The following is a 22,719-nucleotide window of genomic DNA, read 5'->3' as shown; positions in this document are numbered from 1 at the left end:
AACCACAGGGAGTTGGTTCAGCGATTGCATTAGCGCTTCGGGCTCGCTCGTCGTAGTCGGATCGTGAGGGTCATCTTCCAGCAGGTCGAATTTATCCCCACTCACCGAAAGATCGGGCACTCCGACTCTATCATAACTGTGCATGTGCTTAGTTTAGACGTACGTAAGGATCCTGTAGCTTCCTTTTGTGTTTCTCCCTATGTAGTTCTCTTTACCTGAGTTTGGTATTCTTGTGTGTCACACTATTTTTATCCATATATTATCACTTATTCCTCCTTGAACATGAGTTATTTAATTAAGATATAATCATAAACTTAGTGCCTTGCGGAAAAATAAATAAGATATATTTAAATACTTACGGATGAAATATTATAACTGTATCCGTACACTTGCGGATTTATATGACCGTAACGTATACTAATAGAAGTGAGGCTCGCCTTGCGTGGGCTTGCTTTCCCGGGAGAGAAGGGTTTCAGCCCAGATCCCTGCTAATCCGCGCGTTTCCAAACGAGACCCAACTGAGCCCTCTGGTCGGACTAAAGCAATCGGTAATGCTCCGGCTCGAGTGTCTGATGCGATTAAAAAAATCGAACACTTCCCATCAGCTCGTTTGCTTCCCCCAACCTAACTCACTGATGTTGTAGTAGGATTTTTTTTCACATAGTTTTGTTGCGATAGGTATGAGATGATGTTGCAGCGGGAAAGGCACTTCAATGTCATGACCGATGTTGCGATGAACTTTTTACGTAACTTTTTGTTACGGTAGGGATACGATAATGTTGCAACAGGAGTTTAAGTTGATTACTAATGTTACAGTGGGAGTTTTCAGTTGATTATTAATGTTGCAATAGTTATTTTAAGATTATTCGATGGGTTGATTTATGATGTTGCAGTGATCATTTTTAATATGTTTGAGATGCAATGTGATATTGCAACATCTATTTTAGAATGTTGCATAAATTTATTCTAAATGTTTCAATAATTGATTTGTCATGTTGCACACTTTTAATCTAATCGACTAATTCTATTTATTTTATTATTTTTTTAAAAAATATTTTTTTGGAACGTTGCAATTGTTGTTCAAAAATATCGCAATTATAATATTTAAATATTGCAAAAAGTAAGTATCGATGTTACGTAACTCTATTTCTACACATTGTTGTTCTTATTAGATGTTGTATTAAATATAGTGTAATGTTACGGTGGAAATTTTCATGATAGAGTTATTCCTATATATATTTTTTAATATTGCAAGTAGTGATCTTGAATGTTGCAATATAAATTTTTAATATTACAAAGGAGTGTCCAATGAAAATTTTTCCATCCCACGTGCTAGCGCTAACAGCTCCTTAAAGCAATTCCTCAGTAGAAACTCTCAAAATTGCGAGGGTCGCTTCTGCAGTTCTGCTGGCTTGTGCGGCTTTGCAGAAACGAAAGTGCTACTGAACTTCTTAATTATTTACGCGCCTCCTGCCATTCAGTAAAAGGCCGTATCCCTCACCTTCCCGTTCACCCCTACCCCTCATTCGGCCGCCCACCGACGGACGCCAAGGGCGGAAGCGCGGCGACTAGGGTTCGGCCCTGCCCGCCGCCGGCCGCAACCACCAACCTCCCTGTGCCTCTCGGAGGGCGCGAATCGGGCCGCCTTCCTCCCGCAGCAGGACGTCCGCCCACACCCAGCCAGCCTGCCTCCTCGCATACCCTGCTCCACCAACACAGACGCCGGGCCGCCTCCTCCTTCCGGACGCGAGCTATCCACGGCATCGACCCGTCTGCTGCCATCCGGATTCCGCCCCCACGACGCAATCCTCTTGCCCTAAGCCGAGGTAGCTTCTATCCCTTATCTGGAATCTCAGATCTGAGCGGTTTGGGTGAAGCATTAGGCATTAACTGCGATGGTTTTAGCTAGAGGATGTTAGTTAGAAGTTGTTTTTCAAGCTATCCTTGACGTATTTCCAAGCTCAGCGTCTAACTAGCCCATCAAAAAGCTACACTGCCTGATTTCGGCAGTGGATTTTTCTCCGGTGGGAGCTGAGCTCCATTCCCATCCGCATTTTTACATGTTTCTGTGGAAACTAGGAACACCATGTAGATGCATGCCTTTGGTGTCTTCTTGCAATTAAAGTAGTTTCTGTGAGGGTGTTCAGACAGTCGACTTAATTCGAGAAATTAATATGATTATTTATTTAAAGATCTTGCATGTTTTTTCTGTTTGGAATTCGATGGATTTTATACCTATTTTGGATGAAGACATCAAGAAGCTATGTTGTCTTTCCTTTCAGGAGTTCACCATGTCTGACTTAGAGTCCGTGGCTGCCCTTATGGAGTCGACAAGCTCTAAGATAGAGCAGCTTCAGCAGGCTTTTGCTGAGCTTGAGAGGCAGAGTGCTGTCTCCATGAACCTCAAGTGGAAGCAGCTTGAGGACCACTTTCGTGGCCTTGAGCAGTCGCTCAAGAAAAAGTTTGATGAGCTGAAAGAGCAGGAGAAGGAGTTCCAGGTGACCGTCGCGAAATCGGAGAAGATGCTGGAGCAGCGGGAGGCAGCTGTTGTGGCCAAGGAACTGACTTCTTTGGAGAGGTTGCAGGAGAAAAGGGATGCTGCGTTAGCTATGATCTTTAGCAAGTCCAAGCTGTCCTTACCTGTTCCTGCCATCAACCCAATGGACAAGGCACTGGATAATCTTGGTGTCAAGTGGCCTAAACCGGCTTCTGAAGAGAGTGTGTGCCTTCAAGTTGACAGTGCTTCGCTGAAGCCTTGTTCTGAGCTTGTCTCACTCTGTGAGAAAATGAACGTGAAGGGGCTTCATAAGTTCATATCAGACAACAGGAAGAACTTGGCAACCATCCGGGAGGAAATTCCCAGTGCACTGAAGAAAGCACCTCATCCTTATGGCCTGGTGTTGGATTCCCTGGAAGACTTTTATGCTGGAGATAATCTTGTATTGGATGGCAAAAAGGATGGAGACCTTCTGGGTGTTAGAAGGACATGCCTGATGTTGATGGAATCACTTGGACAGCTGCAAACTGACAATATAACTTGTTTCTCTTCGGAGGGACACATGCTTACAACTGATATCAAAGAGCGAGCAAAAAAGACTGCATTTGAATGGAAGTCCAAGTTGGATAGTCTTGACATTGATGCTAGTAATGGGAACTGTCTTGAAGCTCATGCATTTCTTCAACTCCTGGCAACCTTTGGTATTTCTGCTGAATATAATGAAGATGACCTGTGCAAACTGCTGCCATATGTCAGTCGTCGTCGTCAGACACCTGAACTTTGTCGATTGCTTGGGTTGTCACAGAAAATGCCAGGTGAGTGCTTGTGGTTGACTTATCTATCTCCTAAAACATTGAACCTCTACGAAAGATTTGTCTTCTTTCAGCTTATTGAAATGCTTGACATTCATAGGAGTCTTTTTTTTGTACCTGCTAATTTATGCATAGTTTTGACGTTCTAGCTTACTAGATTGTGGATGTTGCAAAGAATGGTCAACATTACAAAACAATTACCACATCAAAATTTCCAATATTAATACTACAATATAAACTTCACATAAGCTGCATCCATAAAAACTAGCTGTTTTCTTGCAATAACATGCCTATTGCTTGTAGTGTGTCCCAAGATATTATCTTGTCATAGGGCCACAGACATTTTAAAATTACCGTGATTTCTTGTTCTTTGAGAGCTAATCACTTTCTAAAATGTATCCTCATAATTTTCGTTGAGCCTAATGTGTTCCATCCTTTTGCATGTCTTGTGTGGCATTACTTCAGTATGCTCGACATTATTTGTTGTGCTAAATTCCATACCGGAGGATCTTTAGTTCATATGATAGTTCTCTCTCTATCATATGTACTTATAAAGAAAGCAATGCTTTATTCAAACCATCTTTCACTGATTTTACTATCCAACTTATTGTTCGGTCAGATTTCGTACACAAAAAGTTAAGTAATATCAATTTATTGTTTCACATATTGGTGTACAATTGCTTCTGGAGATGTTCTCTAATATTGAAATATGAAATCTTCCTTTGTATACACCCTCCATTTTTAAATATATGATGTTTAGTGCTTCTGTTTTTAAATATAGAGCTAATTAGTTCGTTTTTGAACTATTTAGCTTGTACTAAATATCATATAAAAACAGAGGGAGTAGTGTGTTCAGAGTATGTTGCTCTCTTGTATCTTTCTTAGGTACAAAGCCTAAAAGTGTTTCATGTTGTTAGGCTTTTTCCCCTGCTCTGCTGCCTTTTTTATTTTTCCTATTTTCTTTGTGACATAATGACTTTACCCTTTTATTTGTTATTCTATTTTTCACTTATTAGAAGGTTTTCTGTTTCAAAATAAGTGATTTTACTAATGCGGTTTCTTGAAATTAGGTGTTATTGGAGTTCTGGTGGAAACTGGAAAACCTATAGATGCAATTAATTTGGCTTATGCGTTTGAGCTTACTGAACAGTTTGAACCAGTGCAACTGCTTAAAGCATATCTGAGGGATGTTAAGAAAGTGTCACATGCTAAGAATGCCAAAATGTCTTCTGGAGCACAGGTAACCTTTAGTCATTTCAGTTTCTAATTTTATAATGTTCTGTGTAGTAGAATTTAAAACTGCCCTGTACATAACCAAATGAAAAACCTATGTAGTATTTTAGATAGGAAGTCCTCTTCCTATCTGGGAAATCAAATAAAGTAATTTGCTTACTGTTGGTGTAATCGTACCAGCATACTATAATTTCTTTCCTGCTCAACCTTCCATTTGAAGTACTTTCTCATACTAATATAAATTATTTTGTCAATAGGAAAGTGGCTAGAATATTTGCTTCTTTTTTTTCCTGGAATGTTTTTCAATAATTTATGAATGGAGGGGCTGATGTTTATTTGCTCTTTTATATGTTCCAAGTTGAAACTGGTTACACATTTTGGGCATCATTCAAATCTTGAAACACCTTCCTACAGTGCTGAAAGCATGTTCTGCTGATCTCGATTTGTGTCTCATTTGATGTGCCTCTTATGACATAGTGATGTTAAGGTGACAACTTTATGTCACTTCTGAATACTAGTCCTTTTTATAGTTTGCATGTAACAAGTTCTTGCTGCATATTTGGATCCAATTTGATCGTTTCAACTGTTTACTCCAATTCTATGTTTTTACTTGAATAAAATTGATTAAATAATTCTGAAATAGTTTGGTATTGAGTTTGATATCCTCAGAGGTGGCAAAATATTGAACTCCCTTTTGCTGGATTCAAGTAGCTTCAGTTAGGTTAGCTTAGCTTGCTTGCAATAGCTTAGTAGTTACCTGCTGCTTTTGCATTTTCTGTCCTATCAGTACCACAATTACTTGTAAAGCATGTGTTACTTTTTCTACTATCTTTTCTGCATGGTTGTGTGCATGTGCATATGTGACATATACAATACACAGTATGTTATGTAAATTGTTAATGATTGCTCATGTTTTCAGAATGAGATGAATGAACGTGAGCTGTCTGCACTGAAAGTTGTCATTAAGTGCATTGAGGAGCACAAACTTGAGGAGCACTACCCTGTGGATCCACTTCAGAAACGGGTTTTGCAGCTAGAGAAAGCGAAGGCAGACAAGAGGAGGGCTGTTGAAGCAGCGAAGCCACAGTCCAAGAGGCCTCGCGCCAATGGATCGGCCTTTGCACCTCGTGCTACCAGCTTCACTGACAAGAGCTTTTATCCCACAACCCCAGAGAGGCATCCCTCCTACCCTTACGAGAGGCAGTTTGTGTACGGTGCTGAGGCCCATCATCCACCAATGATGAGCTCAGCACCTTACACGATCCAACCTGCCCCCGCACCTTATTATGGTAATGGCTACCCAGTTCAGTACCAGGTACCGTATATCCACTAATGGAGAGAGCCAGGTGCAGGTGCTCTTTCCTAACTATGTAGCTTTAACCTGCTGCCCTTTGTTGTAGTTGTATCAGTTACTTGCTAGTTTGCCTAGCTTGGACCACTCAGTGTGTGTGCTGTGAGTGGCTATTGTGAAAATCTGTTAATTTTATGTCCTAATGACATATTACATAATTTACTCCTAATATTTAGCTACGATGAAATCTCCCTATGCACTTGGTGAGTCCTGTGAAATACCTGTTGACTGAAATGTACCGTGGGCCTCAGGGTTTCTGTGCACTACATGGAAAATCCGTTGCAGCCTGAGACAGAACTGGTCATGGTTGTTTTTTTTATGGCGTTGCTATTCTGCATTATCTTCTGAAACAATTTGCTTGGAGCAAAGGAGGGTTACATTTTTGAAGTTCTGAAATTTTTGCCAATGTTATGTTAAAGCTTATTCCACTGTTAATTCAACTGTTAGCTCAACTGTTTTTTAACTTTGAAATGATCCAAGCAATGTAAGCTGGTAGAGAGAATCTTTCTAACTAGGAGCCCAAGGGACCTGTAATTAGTCTTCCCGAAACGAAGCAGGATCTGAGGTAGCAGTAGTTGTGTTCTTCCTATGTAGCTTGAGAACTTTGGAACCGTCCGGTTGATCCTTTCATGCTTTCCTGGTGGTTCATGCTATTTTTGTTTGAATAAAAGTGGTTCATGTTATTCAATAGGAGAAGTTTGGGTTTAAATTTTTAGTGAAGCTTCTGTCAAATTTGGCCGTTGAATAGCCAGCACGCATGATGACCGAACTTCCTCATCAGTTATAGCAACAAAATATGTTCTTGTTCTTTAGATTGGTATTGTCACAACAAAGTATCCGCCAAGTACTTGCCAACAGCTGCGTGCCCAATTGATCCTTAGCTCTTATGACAAGCTAGAACTTGATCCAAAGCCACGCATGACACTACTACAGCTGCAATGCAAACGCAAAGCCAGCGTCAAACACAAATACATCCGTCCACCATCATTATTCTCCTATCAGACAGCATAGTAGCACAGAAGCGAAGGAAGAAAAATAAACAACAGCACAGCCATCACACCAAGCCTGCAGATTGCCCTGCTATACATTGCAAATGCACACACGAAGAGAAGAGAGCTCGCAGCAACTGCATGTACACATGCCAGTGCCACGCCTAGCACGCGGCCTCCAGAACAGGCGCGAAGAAGTAGATGTCATCGAGCCGGTCGTTCGTCGGCGAGTTCCCGCCGTACACCAGCAGCCCTCGCCGGCCGTCCTTCTCCCCTGCCGCGAACGCGCACCACCCGCGAGGCCCCGGGTGGTTCTCGGCCCCGGTGGCGTCGTCCAGGCGTGTCCACGCGCTGGTCCCCGTGTCCAGGGCGAACGCCTCGGCCGAGAACTTGCCGGCGCCGAGGTGGCCCAGGTCGCTGGGGTCCACCTCGCCGCCGAACACGACAATGTGCCCCCCGATCCCGGTGGCGCAGAACACGCTCCGGGGGCTCGGCTTGTCGCCGGTGGTCTCGACCGCGGACCACTGGCCTGTGGCCGTGTCGTAGCAGTGCACGTCGTCGAGCTCCTCCCCGCCGAAGCCATACACCACCCACAGTTTCCCACCGGCAACGGCCAGCCCGGCCCCGCCACGGGGGCGACAAGCCTCCCCAGGCGACGGCAGCTGCTCCCACCGCCCGGCGGCCACGTCGTATCCCCACAGGTCGTTCAGGCGGCCGGCATCGCCACACCCACCGAAGACGTACACCCAGCCGCCAACAGCGTCAGCCACCATGGAATGGTAGCTCCGGTGCGGCGGGCCGTCGGCGCCGGAGGACAGGGGGGCCCACGTGCCTGTCGACGTGTCGAAGGAGTAGAGCTCGTTGAGCTCCTTGTGCTCCTGGTCGCGCCCGCCGAACATGTACACCGTGCCGCCGACGGCCGCCATGGTCACGCCGACGCGCGGCGGTGGCACGTCGCCCGTGGCGTCGAGGGGTGACCATGTCTGGGTCTTGAGGTCGAAGGCGTACATTGTGTTGTCCACCGGCACGCGTGGGGTGAACTCGCCGCCGAATGCGTAGGCCGTGTCGCCGACGAGGGTGATGGCGTGGGAGCTTCTTGCTCCTGGCCCGGTTCCCTTCTGCTCCAGCTGGGTGATTAATAAGTGGCAGAGTGAATTTTAGGACAACTGAAAAATGAAATAACAAGTTGATCTACAATGTCAAATTTGATAGAAATCTATGCTCATCCAAGCTCCTGAGACCCAATCTAAGCATAACTTTAGCATGGACCAGCTGCTGAAGTGACCAGAAAACAAGAGTGGCACGAAAAGTCCGATGGAGCCAGGATAAGAGCTGCAGAACAAAACAGCTCTAAGCTGTAACATGCATGTGAGAATATCAACAACTGTGGGTATCCTGGTGACTTTGGTCAGGTAGACTGGATAAAGAATTGGTTATAGCTAGCCATAAATCTATAGGCAGATCGGCTAACAGTGACCCCTACATCTTGAAATTTGGTCCTAAAGTTAGCTGAAATCGCGGGATTGTGCCAATTTGCACTCGAACTTTTGGTCTAAGTGTCTAACATCATCTGAAATTGCTGGTACAGCAAGAGTTAGGACGCAGCTGTTGACTTGAGCAGAAGATCCCCATCACAGGACTTTCCTGTCAACCAGCGTTGGCATCAAGAAGATCCATTCGAGAATCGTCATAGAATTTCTGACTTTCTGCGGTTCTGCCACCATCCGATGCCAGCTCACTTTCAAACCCAATATGTTTTTCATCAGTACCGACTACTACACTCCACAGCAAAATGATCTTGCATCCAGAAACAAATCTCTCCCGTGAACTTTCCCCAAATCAAAACCAAGTCTAAATCCGATTCCGACTTTAGAAAAGTCTTAAAGGGCAAGCCGAAAAATAAGTTGCAGATGGTTGCTACTAAGAATTGAGCAAGCAATTAGAAAAATTGAAGCTTCAAGGGTTGGGAAAGGAGAGGCACTCACCTTTACCCAGGCGCCAGCCATTGCCACCCACAACGCGGAGCTCTGCAGTCTGCTTCCTCTGCTATTGCTGCGCTGCTGCTCTGGCTCAGTGGCTCGTGCTTGACAAGGTGTTTATTGACTTGGAGTCACTTGAAGGGTTGGGCATGGTGGCATCATCATCAACTGCTGGACCAATCTAACCACCAATTTGGGAAACAATTGCAATTCAGCCACCGAGCTTGTTTGGCACTTGCAGTTCTTTCTTTTCTTTTTTAATGTTTTGAACGGGGCATTTGGTATTTTGGGGGGCAGGTGTCCACTGGAGAGTCATCATTTGCATCACACGAGAATCACTGAGGGTCCGTTTGGTTCCAATTTTTAGGACCGATTCGCTTCACAAAATCTGAGAACGCAACCAAAGGGCTTCCACAGCTGCAGCGATTTTTTGGAATCCACCGATTCCCGCAAGTGTGAGGACGCATCGGGGCTCTAGGCAGATTCTACCGATTCGCGCCTTGTAATTACCCGCGTTGCCACTGCCAAGTCGTAACGGTTCGGTTCTTTTCTTTTCTTCCTCTCCCGTGCGCCTCCTCCCCTGCCCTCTCCCTCTGCCCCCCCGACGCGCCCCCGCCGCCGCCCGCGGCCCGCCGCCCCCCGGGCCGCCGCCCGCCGCCCCCCGACGCGCCTCCCTGCCGCGCCCCGACGCGCCTCCCTGCCGCGGCGCCCGCAGCCGCGCCGGCCGCCGCGCCCCCCGACGCTGCCGAGCTCCCGCCACCGCCCCCACCCCCGACCTCGTGCCACACCCCCCCCCCGTCCTCGTGCCGCGCCCGCCCCTCGCCCACTCCTCCGATCCGGATCTAGATCTAGCGCAAGGTCGGGCTCGGCCTCGGCCCAGGCTCCCGCCGCGGCGTCGGTGGGCGACGGGCTCTTCGCGGACTACAAGGCCACGACCGCTTTCATCTTCCCCGGCCAGGTACGTTGCGGTAGAGAGAGCTGTTTTGGCATGTTTTGGCTCTGTGCTAATATGTTTAACCCAGGTCTCAGGCTACTCTCCCTTCCATTGACAGCTTTATACATGTTTGGTAGTAGAGATAGCTTGCATTAAATATATGAGCTCAGGACATTACTAACTCCATCCAACAATTGAAGACATTTAGCTCAACCAAAATTCATTTTTAGGATATTTCAGATCACCACCTCAAGATATCTGGAAGTGGAAAGGAATGCAATTGCTTCATCTTTAAAAGATACAGATGTTTTTCATACATCTTTCCGATTTTCTTATTGGTGCTTATATGGCAAATGCGAAAATAAATCAAAACTAAAGTCACATGATATGGTTTTATAGTCATTCTTTGATACACGTCCTATTGGCTGGCTTGCCATTATCAATTTCTAAAGTACTGATTATAGCAGTGCTGTCTAGTTATGTATTTCTCTTTTTTTAGGTACTTATTTAGTTACCGCAAGGTGCCAGATTTTTCCTGTAACAAATAAATGGCTAGATTTGTCCAGGAACAAGCCATGAAGACAGGCTTATTCTGCATTGAGAACAGATGTATAGTATGTAGGAGTAGGACAAAATAATTGTCACAGATTATGGTGGTCGCTACATTGTTCTAAGTTCTTTTTGTTATTTTAGCATGTTCTACTGAGCAGGTGTGTGAGCTGCTTGTTTGTCAATCTTTTCCAAGAGTGTACCGTATTTGGGATCGATGTTACCAAAATTTTTTTACTTCTCTTGGGGTCCTCTTGACAAGGAAACATTATCTTGCCCTTTTTGTGGTAAAAAGATCTACATGGAACATATCAGTTGAATTCCAGAAATAATATATGTACATTTTCAATTAATGGGTGTCTCAGAAAGAAATGTTCTATTGTTCAAAACTCTAAATATTCATGTAGAAATTATTGTTAACAAGACCCAACCTAATAGGAACTAGGTGGTTTTTCATTAAGAAGATGTACAGATTATTGTTACAACTTAAACTTCTACTTTTTTATGTGACATTTTGACTGCGTTGTTTCCCAGTGAAATTGCTTGATTGGGGTGAGGATGGTCATAGGTCAGAACAAGATATTGCAGCAGTAAGAGCCGCATTTTCACAGGAGGTCTCTGTTTGGCATAAGCTTGACCATCCAAATGCAACTAGGTACTGCTTGGTTAAACAAGGCATTATTTATATATTTCATATTTCTTAGCTTTACATGTGCTGCTGTAATAACATTGGCATGCATTTATTTAGTCCATATTTGGTGATGTTGGAAGAAATGGTGATAAATTGAAATAGATCTTCAGTGTCATATCGCAAGTTATTGGCCATACTTATTTGTCTAGATTGCACATTGATTTCATTACATCAATATGTGTTGGGAATTTGGATAAAAACTTATATTTTCGAAAGGACCTGGAATGAAATTTTGAAAATGCAGATTTTAGCTGGGTACATGATAGTGCTAGTATTGGGGAAACATGGGGTGATTGGTCACTGTGGGGGCACAAAGTTTGCAAGGTTAATGTTTCTCAGTACATGTTGATTTCTTATATATTACAGATATACTAGCATCTATGCAAGCACTCTTCTTCTACGCTTCCACTACAAACTATTTTTGTACATGGGCACACATATATCTGCACCTTGTGCACACCTACATACTTGTTTGTGGGTGTTGGTGCACTGATTTGCATGTCTAATTGTTCAGTTGTAGTGTTTGCAAAACTAAGGTTGAATGCATATGTGCTTATCATATTCAACAATGCTAGAAAATTTGAAGCGCTTCTTATGTGTTCTTATCTGTTCTCCTGCAGGCACGTCCCAGTAGTTAGCTAGCTTTGCGTCATCCATTCACTGCATTGAGGAACGGACATACATTACGCACTGTAAGTTCTCTCGGCTCTCGCTGTACTCGTCTGAACTTGGGACTTGAACTAGCGCCCACTTCATATTTTGTCTTATTTTCAGCTGCCGGACTGATTTGGACTGGTTGTAGAAGGGGTCAAGGGCCACTACTAAACTCTGAACACATCCGTCGGTCCATCCCCTCGAAAAGAGGTGAGCTACGTTGGATTGCCTAAAGTAGAAAGAATTTATGGTCATCTGATAGCAGTGCAAGGCATGAATGGAGCAAATTAAGTACTTTTTCACTGTAATGCATTCTTTGATTTTATTTTGCCTTCTCTAGACAAATTAGTGAGTGCTTCTTTTACAGTTACATTGTGGCATCTTGATAATTCATGACCTAATGTGATGCAAATTATGAATATTTTTGTTCATTCTTTTTATTGACACTAGTATGGCTGAGAAGGCGGTGTGGGATAAGGAAAATGTGAAGCACTTCTGTGACATATGCATGCGTGAGGTTAATGCTGGGCATAGGCCATTAGGTCATTTGAACAAAGTCGGATGGAAGAATGTTGCAGAAAAGTTTGAACACATAACTGGTCGGAAACTAGAACATTTGCAACTCAAGAATAAATGGGATAGTCTGAAAAGAAGTTATTCTTTTTTTATGGAGTTAAAAAATGCTGCCACGGGACTTGGTTGGAATGATGAAAAGCAGACTGTAGATTGTTCAGAAGAATGGTGGAACGAGCATCTTGCGGTGAGTGTCACAACAATTATCATTTTGTAGTTTTCATGGATATTTTGTAGTATCTAATTGAACCATTGTATTGCAGAGATGTCACGATCCAAGTAATGGAAGGAAATGCAAACATGTTCAGTTTAGAAAACGTGGTCCGGACAACTTGGAGGCGATGCACATCATGTTTGGAAGTGCACATGTTACTGGGGCATCTGCTTCCATATCGGGAGATTTGTCTGATAATTGCAGTGATGATGAAGTGCATGAGCTTGAGAGAAGCCCCTCAAATATCCACATGTCCAGTATGCTCCAACCTAAAGGCAAGAAGCGTAAAGGCCCTTCTTCTACATGTGCGGATGATAAGGAAGAGAAAAGTCCATTTTTACGTCTGTACAAGCAAACCTGCAGCAAGATCGAAGATGGAATGAACAAGATTACCAGTAGTATAGAAGCTTCATCGGCCCCTTATATGACTAGCAACATTCCTACCCTTGCGAAGGCCTTGAGGATGGTGAAAGAATGTGGAGTACAGGAGAAAACTGGCCTCACGCATACAGCTGCAATGTCGATAATGAAACCTGATTTTAGGGAGCTCCTCGGATTGCTGGACACAAATGAAGGAAGACTTGATTTGCTGCAAAGGGAGCATGAGATAAAGAAGTTGCCTTAATCATTATGTTCAATCTTGTTATTTGAATCCTTATTGTTGTTTGGACTATTATATTGTTGTTCTTGTGTTTGCAAACCTTTATGTTTGAGTCCTTGTTTCTTCGGACCCGTATTTGTATGAAACCTTTATGTTTGAGTCCTCATATGTTCAGACCTGTATGTTGATAATCTGAAATGTGGCTTATGGTATGTACTTGTTATGCTTATGCTTGCAGAGGCATGGACGATTTGGCAAAGAAGGGTCACAATGGACTTCAACTTCTAGCCGAGTTGTCCAAGCAGGCTGCCACCATTGGTCATTTAGGTGACCGGTACACCGAAAGGTACTTGAATAAAAATGATTACAGAAATCCTCAACAATCTGGAATTGAGTGGGTCGAAGAGTGCCTAGCTGCCCCTAGATATTTCTACAAGATGTTTAGGATGACTCCTGAGGTTTTCTGGGTACTTCATAATTTGCTTGTCACTAACTACGGTTTGAAGGCAACAAGCAATGTTTCATTGTGGAGTCACTAGCTATATTTTTATGGATTGTTGGAGGACCTCAATCTTTTTCTCAAGCTGAAAACCGCTTTGTTCGGTCCCTATGGACAGTTCACACTAAATTTAAGGAAGTCTTGAAATGTTTGAGAAAATTAGCAAAAGATAATATCACACCGAGGGATCCTACTTTCAGTACGGAGCATGCAAAGGTTAGAGAAAACCGTTTCTGGCCTCATTTCACAGATGCTATTGGAGCCTTAGATGGGTCACATGTACAAGTTTCGGTACCTACAGAGGATGTTGTCAACCACACATGTCGGCATGGGTACACATCGCAAAATATTTTAGCAGTTTGTGATTTTGATATGAGGTTTACTTTTGTGGTTACTGGTTGGCCGGGCTCTGCACATGACACACGGATCCTCAATCATGCCTTAACAAATTTTGGTGACAAATTTCCGAAACCACCTGCAGGTACAAATGCTAAGTTTGTATATACTTTGGTATTATTTGAAGTATAAGTCATGAAGTATATGTCATTAACTTGTGTTTTTAGGCAAATACTACCTTGTGGATTCCGGTTATCCGAACCGAACCGGATATCTTGCTCCTTATAAAGGAAGTACATATCATCTACCCGAATTTCGTCTTCGCAGACAGCGAGCACCTCAAGGGAAATATGAGATGTTCAATTATTTGCATTCATCCCTTCGCAATGTAATTGAGCGTGCATTTGGAGTCCTTAAGCAAAAGTGGCGTATATTGAAGTCGATGCCAAGTTTCTCAACTCGTACGCAGGCGCATATCATTATGGCTTGCATGGCATTGCACAATTTCATTCGTGATAGCGCGTTACAAGATGATGCGTTTGACAAATGTGATGAAGATGAGAACTATATGCCGCGAGATGAGGACGACACCGAGGAACCAGAAGTGGCGCAACTAGAAGTGGATGAAATTCTTGAGGAGGAGAATGAGGTTACCATGAACATTGTTCGTGATAACATAGCTAATGCTTTGATTAGTTGAAGATAATATTTTAGTTAGGTCGATGTGGATCTATATATCTTTTGTATTAATTATATATGTCAAACAATTCTAATTATGTTAATTTCCTCTCCAAAACGGTCTCCTTACGATTAATCAGCATATAAACAGTCCTACACAGTCTCAGGGGCAAAACTGACATTTCTCACAGAATCATACAGTTGACAGCTGTTTCAGCCAAACAGCTTTCAGCTTTCCCACAGCTGTCAGCTCACAGCAGCTTTCCCACAGCTGATTCCAGAAATCAGATTTTCAGGAATCCACAGCTGAACCAAACACACCCTGAATCTAGTCGTATAGGTTACACCAGGCCATGACGAGGGTTGCCAAATGAGATAACCTAGTGGCTAGTATTTCCAATCTTTCTATAGCCAGAATTATTCTGGGTTGAGCAATATAAGCGGGCAATTGTGTCAACCAAAAAAAGCTGTGATGCTAAGGTATTGTCTGTTGCAATATTTGGGCTCTAAAGGCTCACCATGTAAATTCAAATAATTCTAATAAAATCTCAAAAGCCCATTAGTGCAAAGGTGCATGGTAACAAGTTAGTCCCACCTTGCTAGTGGAGGTGGAGAAAATCCAATTTAAATAGTTGGATACTCTCCATGCTCTTGCAAGTGCGGGTGAGAGGAAGAAAGAAGAACACAAGTGCGCACTCGCCTCGCCTCGCCTCGCCGGGCTTAGGGTGCGGGCGCGCGACGTGAATGGTCCGCCAAAATCCGGTCCAATCCTTGCGGAAACACGGCTTCCTTTTGCAGATTTGTTTTGCCACTTCGAATCTGTTACGGATCTCACGCGCGGAATTTTAGAACTCGTAGCCGACTTGGTTTTTGAGACGCCAAAAACCCTAGCGGTTCATGTGACACTCAGGTAATTAGTGTTGTCACACCTTAAATTTTAGTGTGATGTTATGTGCAAAATGTGGTAAAAGTGTGTTTAAAATTTAAATACTAAGGAAAAAGGGTTATTTATATAGTTATATTTTAATAAAGGTCCTTTAGTGCTAAATGGGTAAGCATGGAGGGTAGAATTCAAATGTATGAGGGTTGTTTTGCAAAAGTCAAAAACTTGTGTTTAAATCGCAAATGTAGATGAAACTACACCTAGGATGCATTTGTAGTGTAGTTTTAAAATAGGATTTATGTAAAGTTTGGAAATCTTGTTAAGTTTTAAATTACAAATCCTTAGCTCTTCTGCAAAATAAGTCTTAAAGCAAAGTTGTACATTTTGAAAAATCATACATTTTTTCTTTTGGGCCCATTTCCATTTGAGCTTTGGTTTGAAAGTTATTTAAATATTACAGTGGAGTCCCTATCTTTTCTGGAAATTACAACCGGGTCCCTCTTCGTCTACCTCGCTCTCCCTCTCCTCTGTTTTCCTCTGCCGCATGCCGCCGCCGCTGTCCTGGCCAAGTGCGCCGCCTCTGCCGCCTCAGCGCCCGTCCACGTGCCCTTTCTCGCACCACCGCCGCCTTCCCCGACCTCGCGCTGGCCACCCCCTGCCCTCGCCACGTCGTCCGCGGTCTTCCCGAGCCGTGCTTCGCCGCTGATCGCCATCGCAGCGACTCCAGCACCACCTCCTGCTTCTGGCGATCCCACGCGTCGCTCCCCTGCCTCGCCGCCGCCCTCCTGACCTTGTGCTGTCTCGCCCCCGCGTTCCCCACGTCGCACTGCCGCCATCAGAGCCTCGCCGTGCCGCCACGCGCGCCGCCGATGCGCCAGCTTTTGCTTCTGCTCGGTCACGTCTTCTTCTTGATCCTGAGCACGTCCTGGAGTCCCTAGCACCCTTGCTCTTACGTTGCACACACACTTTTCCACTCAATTTTCTCTGCTCCGATCACCTTCCTTCACCCGGCCTCCGCCGCCATCTCTAGCCATCGTCGACAGCCGTCCACATCACCCCCGAGCCCCGATCCAGTGCAGCCAGAGCTCTGCCGTGATCCGCTGGTGCTCCTTAACCCCGCCAATTTTGGTTTCCTGCATCCCAGCACCATTTCCCGCAGCTCCGACGAGCTCTTTCCTCCGCCGCCGCTCAGCTTTCCGCCGACCAGCCGGTGTAGAGCCTCTCCACCCCGACCCAAGGCGTCAACCACACCACATCATCCCCCTGAAGCGATCCTGCCCCTTCTTCACCGACCTCCGTCGCCCTAACCCGCAGAACGCCGATCGCCATTGCTGCCAGTAAGAAACCGACGTCCACTCCATCGTCGAGCACTACCCTCCGCCCTATCTCCAACCAAATTAAGTTGGGGGAAAGCATCCCCGCACTCCCCCGATGCTCATGCGCGCCTTGCTTCTCCATGTTCGCCGGCCCCTCGCCGGGAACGACGACGCCCCGACAAGGTCGCCGCCACCCCTCGCCGCCGGCCGTGCTCCGTCGCTAATCTTGATGCACATCACCCACTTGTGGACACCGTAGGACTTGTAGGTCACGTAGGACCAGATCATCAACGGCCAGGACCCCGCCGCCGGCGAGAACGCCGTGGACAAAGATGCCGGACGCCGTCGAGAGCCGGCAAGGGCATACTTGTGATACCTTTTTCTGTTCTAGGGACCTAAGTGCAAGAATCCGAGGACCCCAGTGTAAACTCATGTGTTATTTTATGTGAGCTAGGCTGCTGACTTGCAAAATTCATAGCAAATTGTAGAAAAATCCAAAACTTGCTAAACTAGTTTTGTTGGAAACTAGATTTCAGACTCTACCACTTTTATTAATGAAGTTTAGTTTGAAACTAAATACTTTTGAATCTATTTTAAACTTAAGGTAAAAGGGTATAGTGTGCATAACTTCTACATACTAGCTTAGTTTCTTGCGATTTTTGGTATGTAGCTTCTATAGGTCATGTGTGGGCTTGTGTAAAAGTTTCAAACTTAGAAATGTTTTGTAGTTTAAGTTCTTTTGAATTTGAGCAATTCAAATTTGAAATGATTTGAAATTAATTAAACATGTTCCTTAGGCTTATTTAATTAGATCTTTTTATCATAATCTAACGTATTGATAATTAGTTTATAATTAAATTTTCAAAACTTTATAATTCTATTTACCTAAAATTTGAGTTTAAACTTGAAGTTTGAAATCAAATTCAAATATTTTAAGTTTCTGTTTTCGGCAAATCCAGTACTGTAACCATAACTTAAATATAAATGGTAACTTAAAAGTAAAACCCCCTTGTTTCATGAATTCATGTGTGTTAATTGTTGGATTGCAACTTTATTGTGAAATAAAATCGTTAACTCAAGCACCATCTCACTTAAATTATTGCATATCATGTAGAATCAACGATGCTCGACGACGGAGACTACGAGATAGTCTTGGGACAAGACCAAGGGTTTTCTGAAGACCCGATAAACGTCGCCGAAGATCTAACTGAAGCCCTGAACCAAAGTTCGGAAGTCTCTGACACTCCTGCCCCCAACCCCACTCAAGAAGGCAAGCCCCGATGCATACCCCAGTATTTCAATTTATTACAATTTCATTATTATATTATATATCTTGCATTACGTCTAGGAGTTGAAATGAAACCCTAGTTGCATATACCCTAGGAATCCAATGTATTGTACCTGAGTCCTTATCGCATAGACGCTCTGCTAAATAGGGTCGGTAAAAGTCGAGTGATTTCCTGTCACTCGCACGATATAGGAATTGCTTGTGTACTACTCTGCAATCACTATAAGGATAATGGACAGGGTCATGTGCTGTGTCATGACCGGGAAGTTTATCCTGTCTGTTTTGATAAAAGTTGTTAAGGTCGCAGTGTGTGGTAGTGGTGGCTAAGCGTTTGAAAGTACTAGCCACATGCCGCGAAATATGGTAAAGCGGTAAGCCTAGTACCTGAATGGCCCGGCAAATGGACATGTCTCCACCACTCGATTATTTAATTTCTGTTGTACACACGCACCGACGTGTGAGAGTGCGTTCTGCATAGCAGACAGGAGTACGATCATGTAGTCACGCTACAGACGTACGTCCTGCACAATTGGTGTGCTTACGGTCCTGTAGTCGCTTGTGGTGGCCCTGATCCATAACCCGGAATATGAGGGAAACGGTTGCTTCGGAACTATCGTTGGATGTTCCAGGCGTGTGAGTTAGCTTTACCCTTGCAAGGTTGAAACTCGATTCAGAATCGTCCATCTCTCGCGGAAATTGAGACTGCTTATTCCTTCTGCCACATAGAGTAAGAAGTGTAACTATTGATGGAATTGTCTTGATGAAAGTAAATCTCAACCTTGCTTGCTTAGTATAGGTGCTTACCTAGAATGGATAATCAACTAGAATCTGGAAAGCTAAAATTGGAAAGTAAATCATACTCTTTGTTGCTTTTCAGCTAAAAATAAACCCAGAGCCTTTACAATGCCTTCATGAGTCTAATTACCTGGCTAAGTATACCACGAAGCGGGTAAGTCTTGCTGAGTATTAGTATACTCAGTCTTGCTAGTCTATCTTTCAGGTATGACTTTCGAGAACCCCACGGACAACCCTGCATGGCCATCTTCTGTTCCTTTTGGCTGGTCCGTGGAGTGGGATCCGTCCCCGGCTGGCAGTGACCCTCCTGAGTGACACCAAGCTTTGGGCTGAGCATGGTGTCAACCTTCGTGATGTGTGTAGTCGTGTGTTTATATTTCCTTCCGCTGTGAACCTGAGCAAGCTTTTAGCTTGTTACTTTAAACAATGTTTGTATAAATTTACTTAAAGTTTGAAACAGTTTGTAATAACGTTTTATAAGTTGTAAATTATAAATTGGTGAGCTGTTGCGTTGTAAACTCACCTTCGTGCGAGGTAAACCTGCTTCGATCCTGTTGAACCGTGGTTGTATCGGGCGGAGACCCGACAGACCAATGGATTGTTCCGTTTGAAGTGCGTTGAGTTAGTATCGGCTGAACAACGATGGCTAGCGCACTTGAGCCAGAACAATTTAGATGTGGGCGCTATGATCGGTACACTTGTAGATCGTCTACAAGATATGTACCTCCATCACACAGATGCTAAAAAGTTGTGGGACGCCCTGGAGGCCAACTATGGCGGCATAGATGCTGGTGCTGAGTTGTACATCATGGAGTAGTACCATGACTACAAGATAACCGATGGGAAATCTGTAGTCAAGCAGGCTCATGAGATACAGTGCATAGCCAAGGAGCTTGAGCACCTCAGGATCAACCTACCCGACAAGTTTGTGGCTGGTGGCATCATTGCCAAATTGCCTCATTCATGGAGGGATTTCGCCACTACTCTCAAACATAAGAGGATGGAGATATCAGTGTCTGATCTGATAGCATCTCTTGATGTTGAGGAAAAAGCTTGGGTCAAGGATGGGCGATCTAAGGCTACTGAGGGCCAGACTAGTGCCAACATGGTGCAAAAGTCTCACAGCAAAGGCAATGGCAAGGGAAAGATGACCAAGCCGCAGCCTACCACTACTTTCAAGAAAAAGAAATTCAAGAAAGGTCAATGCTGTTTTGTGTGTGGATCTACCGATCATTGGGCAAAGAAGTGCCCACACCGCAAAGGAAGAAAGCCTTCACCTAAGCAGAAGACTGTGAACACGGTCACCATGGCTGGAGTGGAAACCAGTGGGTATAATTCTTTACCTTCGGTTTTTTCAGTATTTCAATCTACTAGTTGGTGGCTTGATACTGGTGCAAATGTTCATGTGTGTTCTGATGCTACCTTGTTTTCTTCTTACCAGACCGCTCGGGATTCTACAGTGATGATGGGCAATGGGTCGCATGCTACTGTTCGTGGTGTTGGCACGATCGATCTGAAGCTTGCTTCAGGAAAGATCGTGCAGCTGAAGAACGTGCAGCATGTCCCTACTATCGGCAAGAATCTAGTTAGTGGCTCCCTTCTGTGTAGGGATGGTTTTAAAGTAGTGATTGTGTCCAATAAATTTGTCGTGTCTAAGTGTGGATAATTTATCGGTAAAGGCTATGAGTGCAGAGGCTTGTTCCGTTTTTCAGTTTCAGATTATTGTAATAAGTCCGTGAACTTAATTTCTGATGGTATAAATGAGAGCGATCCATTTCTGATGGTATAATATGTCATCTGAATTTTGGCTCTATATTTCAACTTTCCACCATGAGTTTAATTCCGAATTTTTCCATAGTCAAAGGTTCTAAGTGCCATAGTTGTGTGCAATCTAAGCAACCTTGAAAACCTCACAAGGTGGCAGAGGAGAGATATTTGGCACCTCTAGAACTCGTCCATTCAGATATCTGTGAGATGAATGGCGTGTTAACAAAAGGTGGAAAAAGATATTTCAGGACCTTGATTGACGATGCAACTAGATTTTGCTATGTGTACTTGTTGAAAACGAAAGATGAGGCTCTTAACTGCTTTAAATCTATAAGGCTGAAGTAGAAACCCAACTTGAGAAGAAGATCAAACGACTTAGGTCCGATCGAGGAGGTGAATATTTCTCTAACGATTTTGACTTATTCTATGAGGAACACGGCATTATTCATGAGAGGACGCCTCCCTATTCACCCCAATCAAATGGGGTTGCCGAAAGGAAGAATCGCACGTTGTCTGACTTGGTTAACGCCATGTTAGACACCGCTGGATTATCTAAGGCATGGTGGGGGGAGGCAGTATTGACTGCATGTCATATCCTGAATAGAGTTCCCATGAAGAACAAGGAAAAGACTCCTTACGAGGAGTGGATTGGGAGAAGATCTTCACTCTCTTACTTGCGCACATGGGGTTGTTTGGCCAAGGTGAATGTGTCAATTAATAAGAAGTGCAAGTTGGGACAAAAAACTGCGGATTGTATCTTTTTAGGTTATGCACATCATAGCATTGCTTATAGATTTCTAGTAGTTAAATCTGAGGTGCCTAATATGCATGTAAATTCACTGTTCGAGTCTCGTGATGCTACATTTTTTGAGAATATTTTTCCTATGAAAGACTTGCATGTTATATCTTCATTACCTCTGAATAAAACAGTGAATACAACTCCTGAATCTGTTGAATTTTTCTAAGCATGATGAACACACACTTGAATCAAATCATGAGGAGATTCACAGTGATGCTCCTAGGAGGAGCAAGAGGCAAAAGACTGCAAAGTCTTTTGGTGATGATTTTACTGTTTATCTCATAGATGATTCTCCCAAAACAATCACTGAGGCATTCTCATCTCTTGATGCGGGTGATTGGAAAGAAGCTGTCCGTAGCGAGATGGACTCCATTCTCTCTAATGGAACTTGGGAGCTGGTCGAAAGACCGTATGGTTGCAAACCTGTGGGTTGCAAGTGGGTGTTCAAGAAGAAGCTTAAGCCTGATGGTACTATTAACAAGTATAAAGCTCGTCTTGTGGCTAAGGGTTACACCCAGAAAGAAGGCGAAGATTTCTTTGATACTTACTCACCTGTTGCGAGATTGACTACTATTCGTGTTCTACTCTCTCTGGCTGCCTCGCATGGTCTTCTCATCCATCAGATGAATGTTAAGACAGCTTTCCTAAACGGAGAGCTAGAAGAGGAAATCTACATGACACAGCCTGATGGGTTTGTAGTAGAGGGTCATAAGGACAAGGTGTGCAAGTTGTATAAATCTTTGTATGGCCTGAAGCAAGCACTGGTATGAGAAATTCAACTTGACACTCATATCATCAGGCTTTAGTGTTAATGAGGCTGATCGATGTGTGTATTATCACTATGGTGGGGGCCAATGAGTTATATTGTGTTTGTATGTCGATAACATACTGATCTTTAGCACTAGTCTTGATGTAATCAATGAGGTCAAGACATTCTTGTGTCAAAACTTTGATATGAAAGATCTTGGTGAGGTTGATGTTATTCTCAACATCAAGCTGATCAAGGGAGAGGATGGGATTACTCTTTCGCAATCCCATTATGTGGAGAAAATGTTGAATCACTTTGGCTATAAGGATAGCAAATCTGCTTCAACTCCTTATGATCCGAGCTTGATCCTTCGAAAGAACAGAAGAATTGGCAGAGACCAATTGAGATATTCATAGATGATTGGCTCACTCATGTATCTTGCGAGTGCAACGAGGCCTGACATCTCTTTTGCTGTTAGCAAGTTGAGCCGGTTTACTAGTAATCCAGGAGATGATCATTGGCGTGCGCTTGAG

General features: G+C 43.9%; 2 protein-coding genes across 4 annotated transcripts; one reads left to right on the top strand and one right to left on the bottom strand.

Moving 5' to 3' along the window:
• Positions 1–1,496: 1,496 nt before the first annotated feature.
• On the top strand, positions 1,497–6,092 carry LOC112880625 (FRIGIDA-like protein 3). Of its 2 annotated transcripts, XM_025945342.1 has the most exons (4): positions 1,497–1,826; positions 2,283–3,312; positions 4,380–4,549; positions 5,462–5,875. In XM_025945342.1, exons 2-4 carry the CDS (start codon positions 2,292–2,294, stop codon positions 5,873–5,875), a joined length of 1,605 nt encoding a protein of 534 aa, XP_025801127.1. In that variant the 5' UTR covers positions 1,497–1,826; positions 2,283–2,291. The 2 variants fall into 2 exon arrangements, with proteins under 2 accessions (XP_025801127.1, XP_025801128.1); XM_025945343.1 differs by lacking the exon at positions 1,497–1,826 and having other exon boundaries at positions 2,292–3,312; positions 5,462–6,092.
• Positions 6,093–6,741: 649 nt separating this feature from the next.
• On the bottom strand, positions 6,742–9,082 carry LOC112881675 (nitrile-specifier protein 5). 2 transcript variants are annotated; one of them, XM_025946483.1, is made up of 3 exons: positions 8,868–9,082; positions 8,527–8,620; positions 6,742–8,009 (listed from the first exon to the last, which is right to left on the bottom strand). In XM_025946483.1, exon 3 carries the CDS (start codon positions 7,890–7,892, stop codon positions 7,047–7,049), a length of 846 nt encoding a protein of 281 aa, XP_025802268.1. In that variant the 5' UTR covers positions 7,893–8,009; positions 8,527–8,620; positions 8,868–9,082; the 3' UTR covers positions 6,742–7,046. The 2 variants fall into 2 exon arrangements, with proteins under 2 accessions (XP_025802268.1, XP_025802267.1); XM_025946482.1 differs by lacking the exon at positions 8,527–8,620 and having other exon boundaries at positions 8,868–9,081.
• Between the last annotated feature and the right edge of the window lie 13,637 nt (positions 9,083–22,719).

This window comes from Panicum hallii, chromosome 2, assembly GCF_002211085.1.
Source record: "Panicum hallii strain FIL2 chromosome 2, PHallii_v3.1, whole genome shotgun sequence".
In the NCBI taxonomy this organism is placed as follows: domain Eukaryota; kingdom Viridiplantae; phylum Streptophyta; class Magnoliopsida; order Poales; family Poaceae; genus Panicum; species Panicum hallii.
Note: the sequence above shows the minus strand (reverse complement) of the source record. Positions and strands in the feature narration are given on the sequence as shown.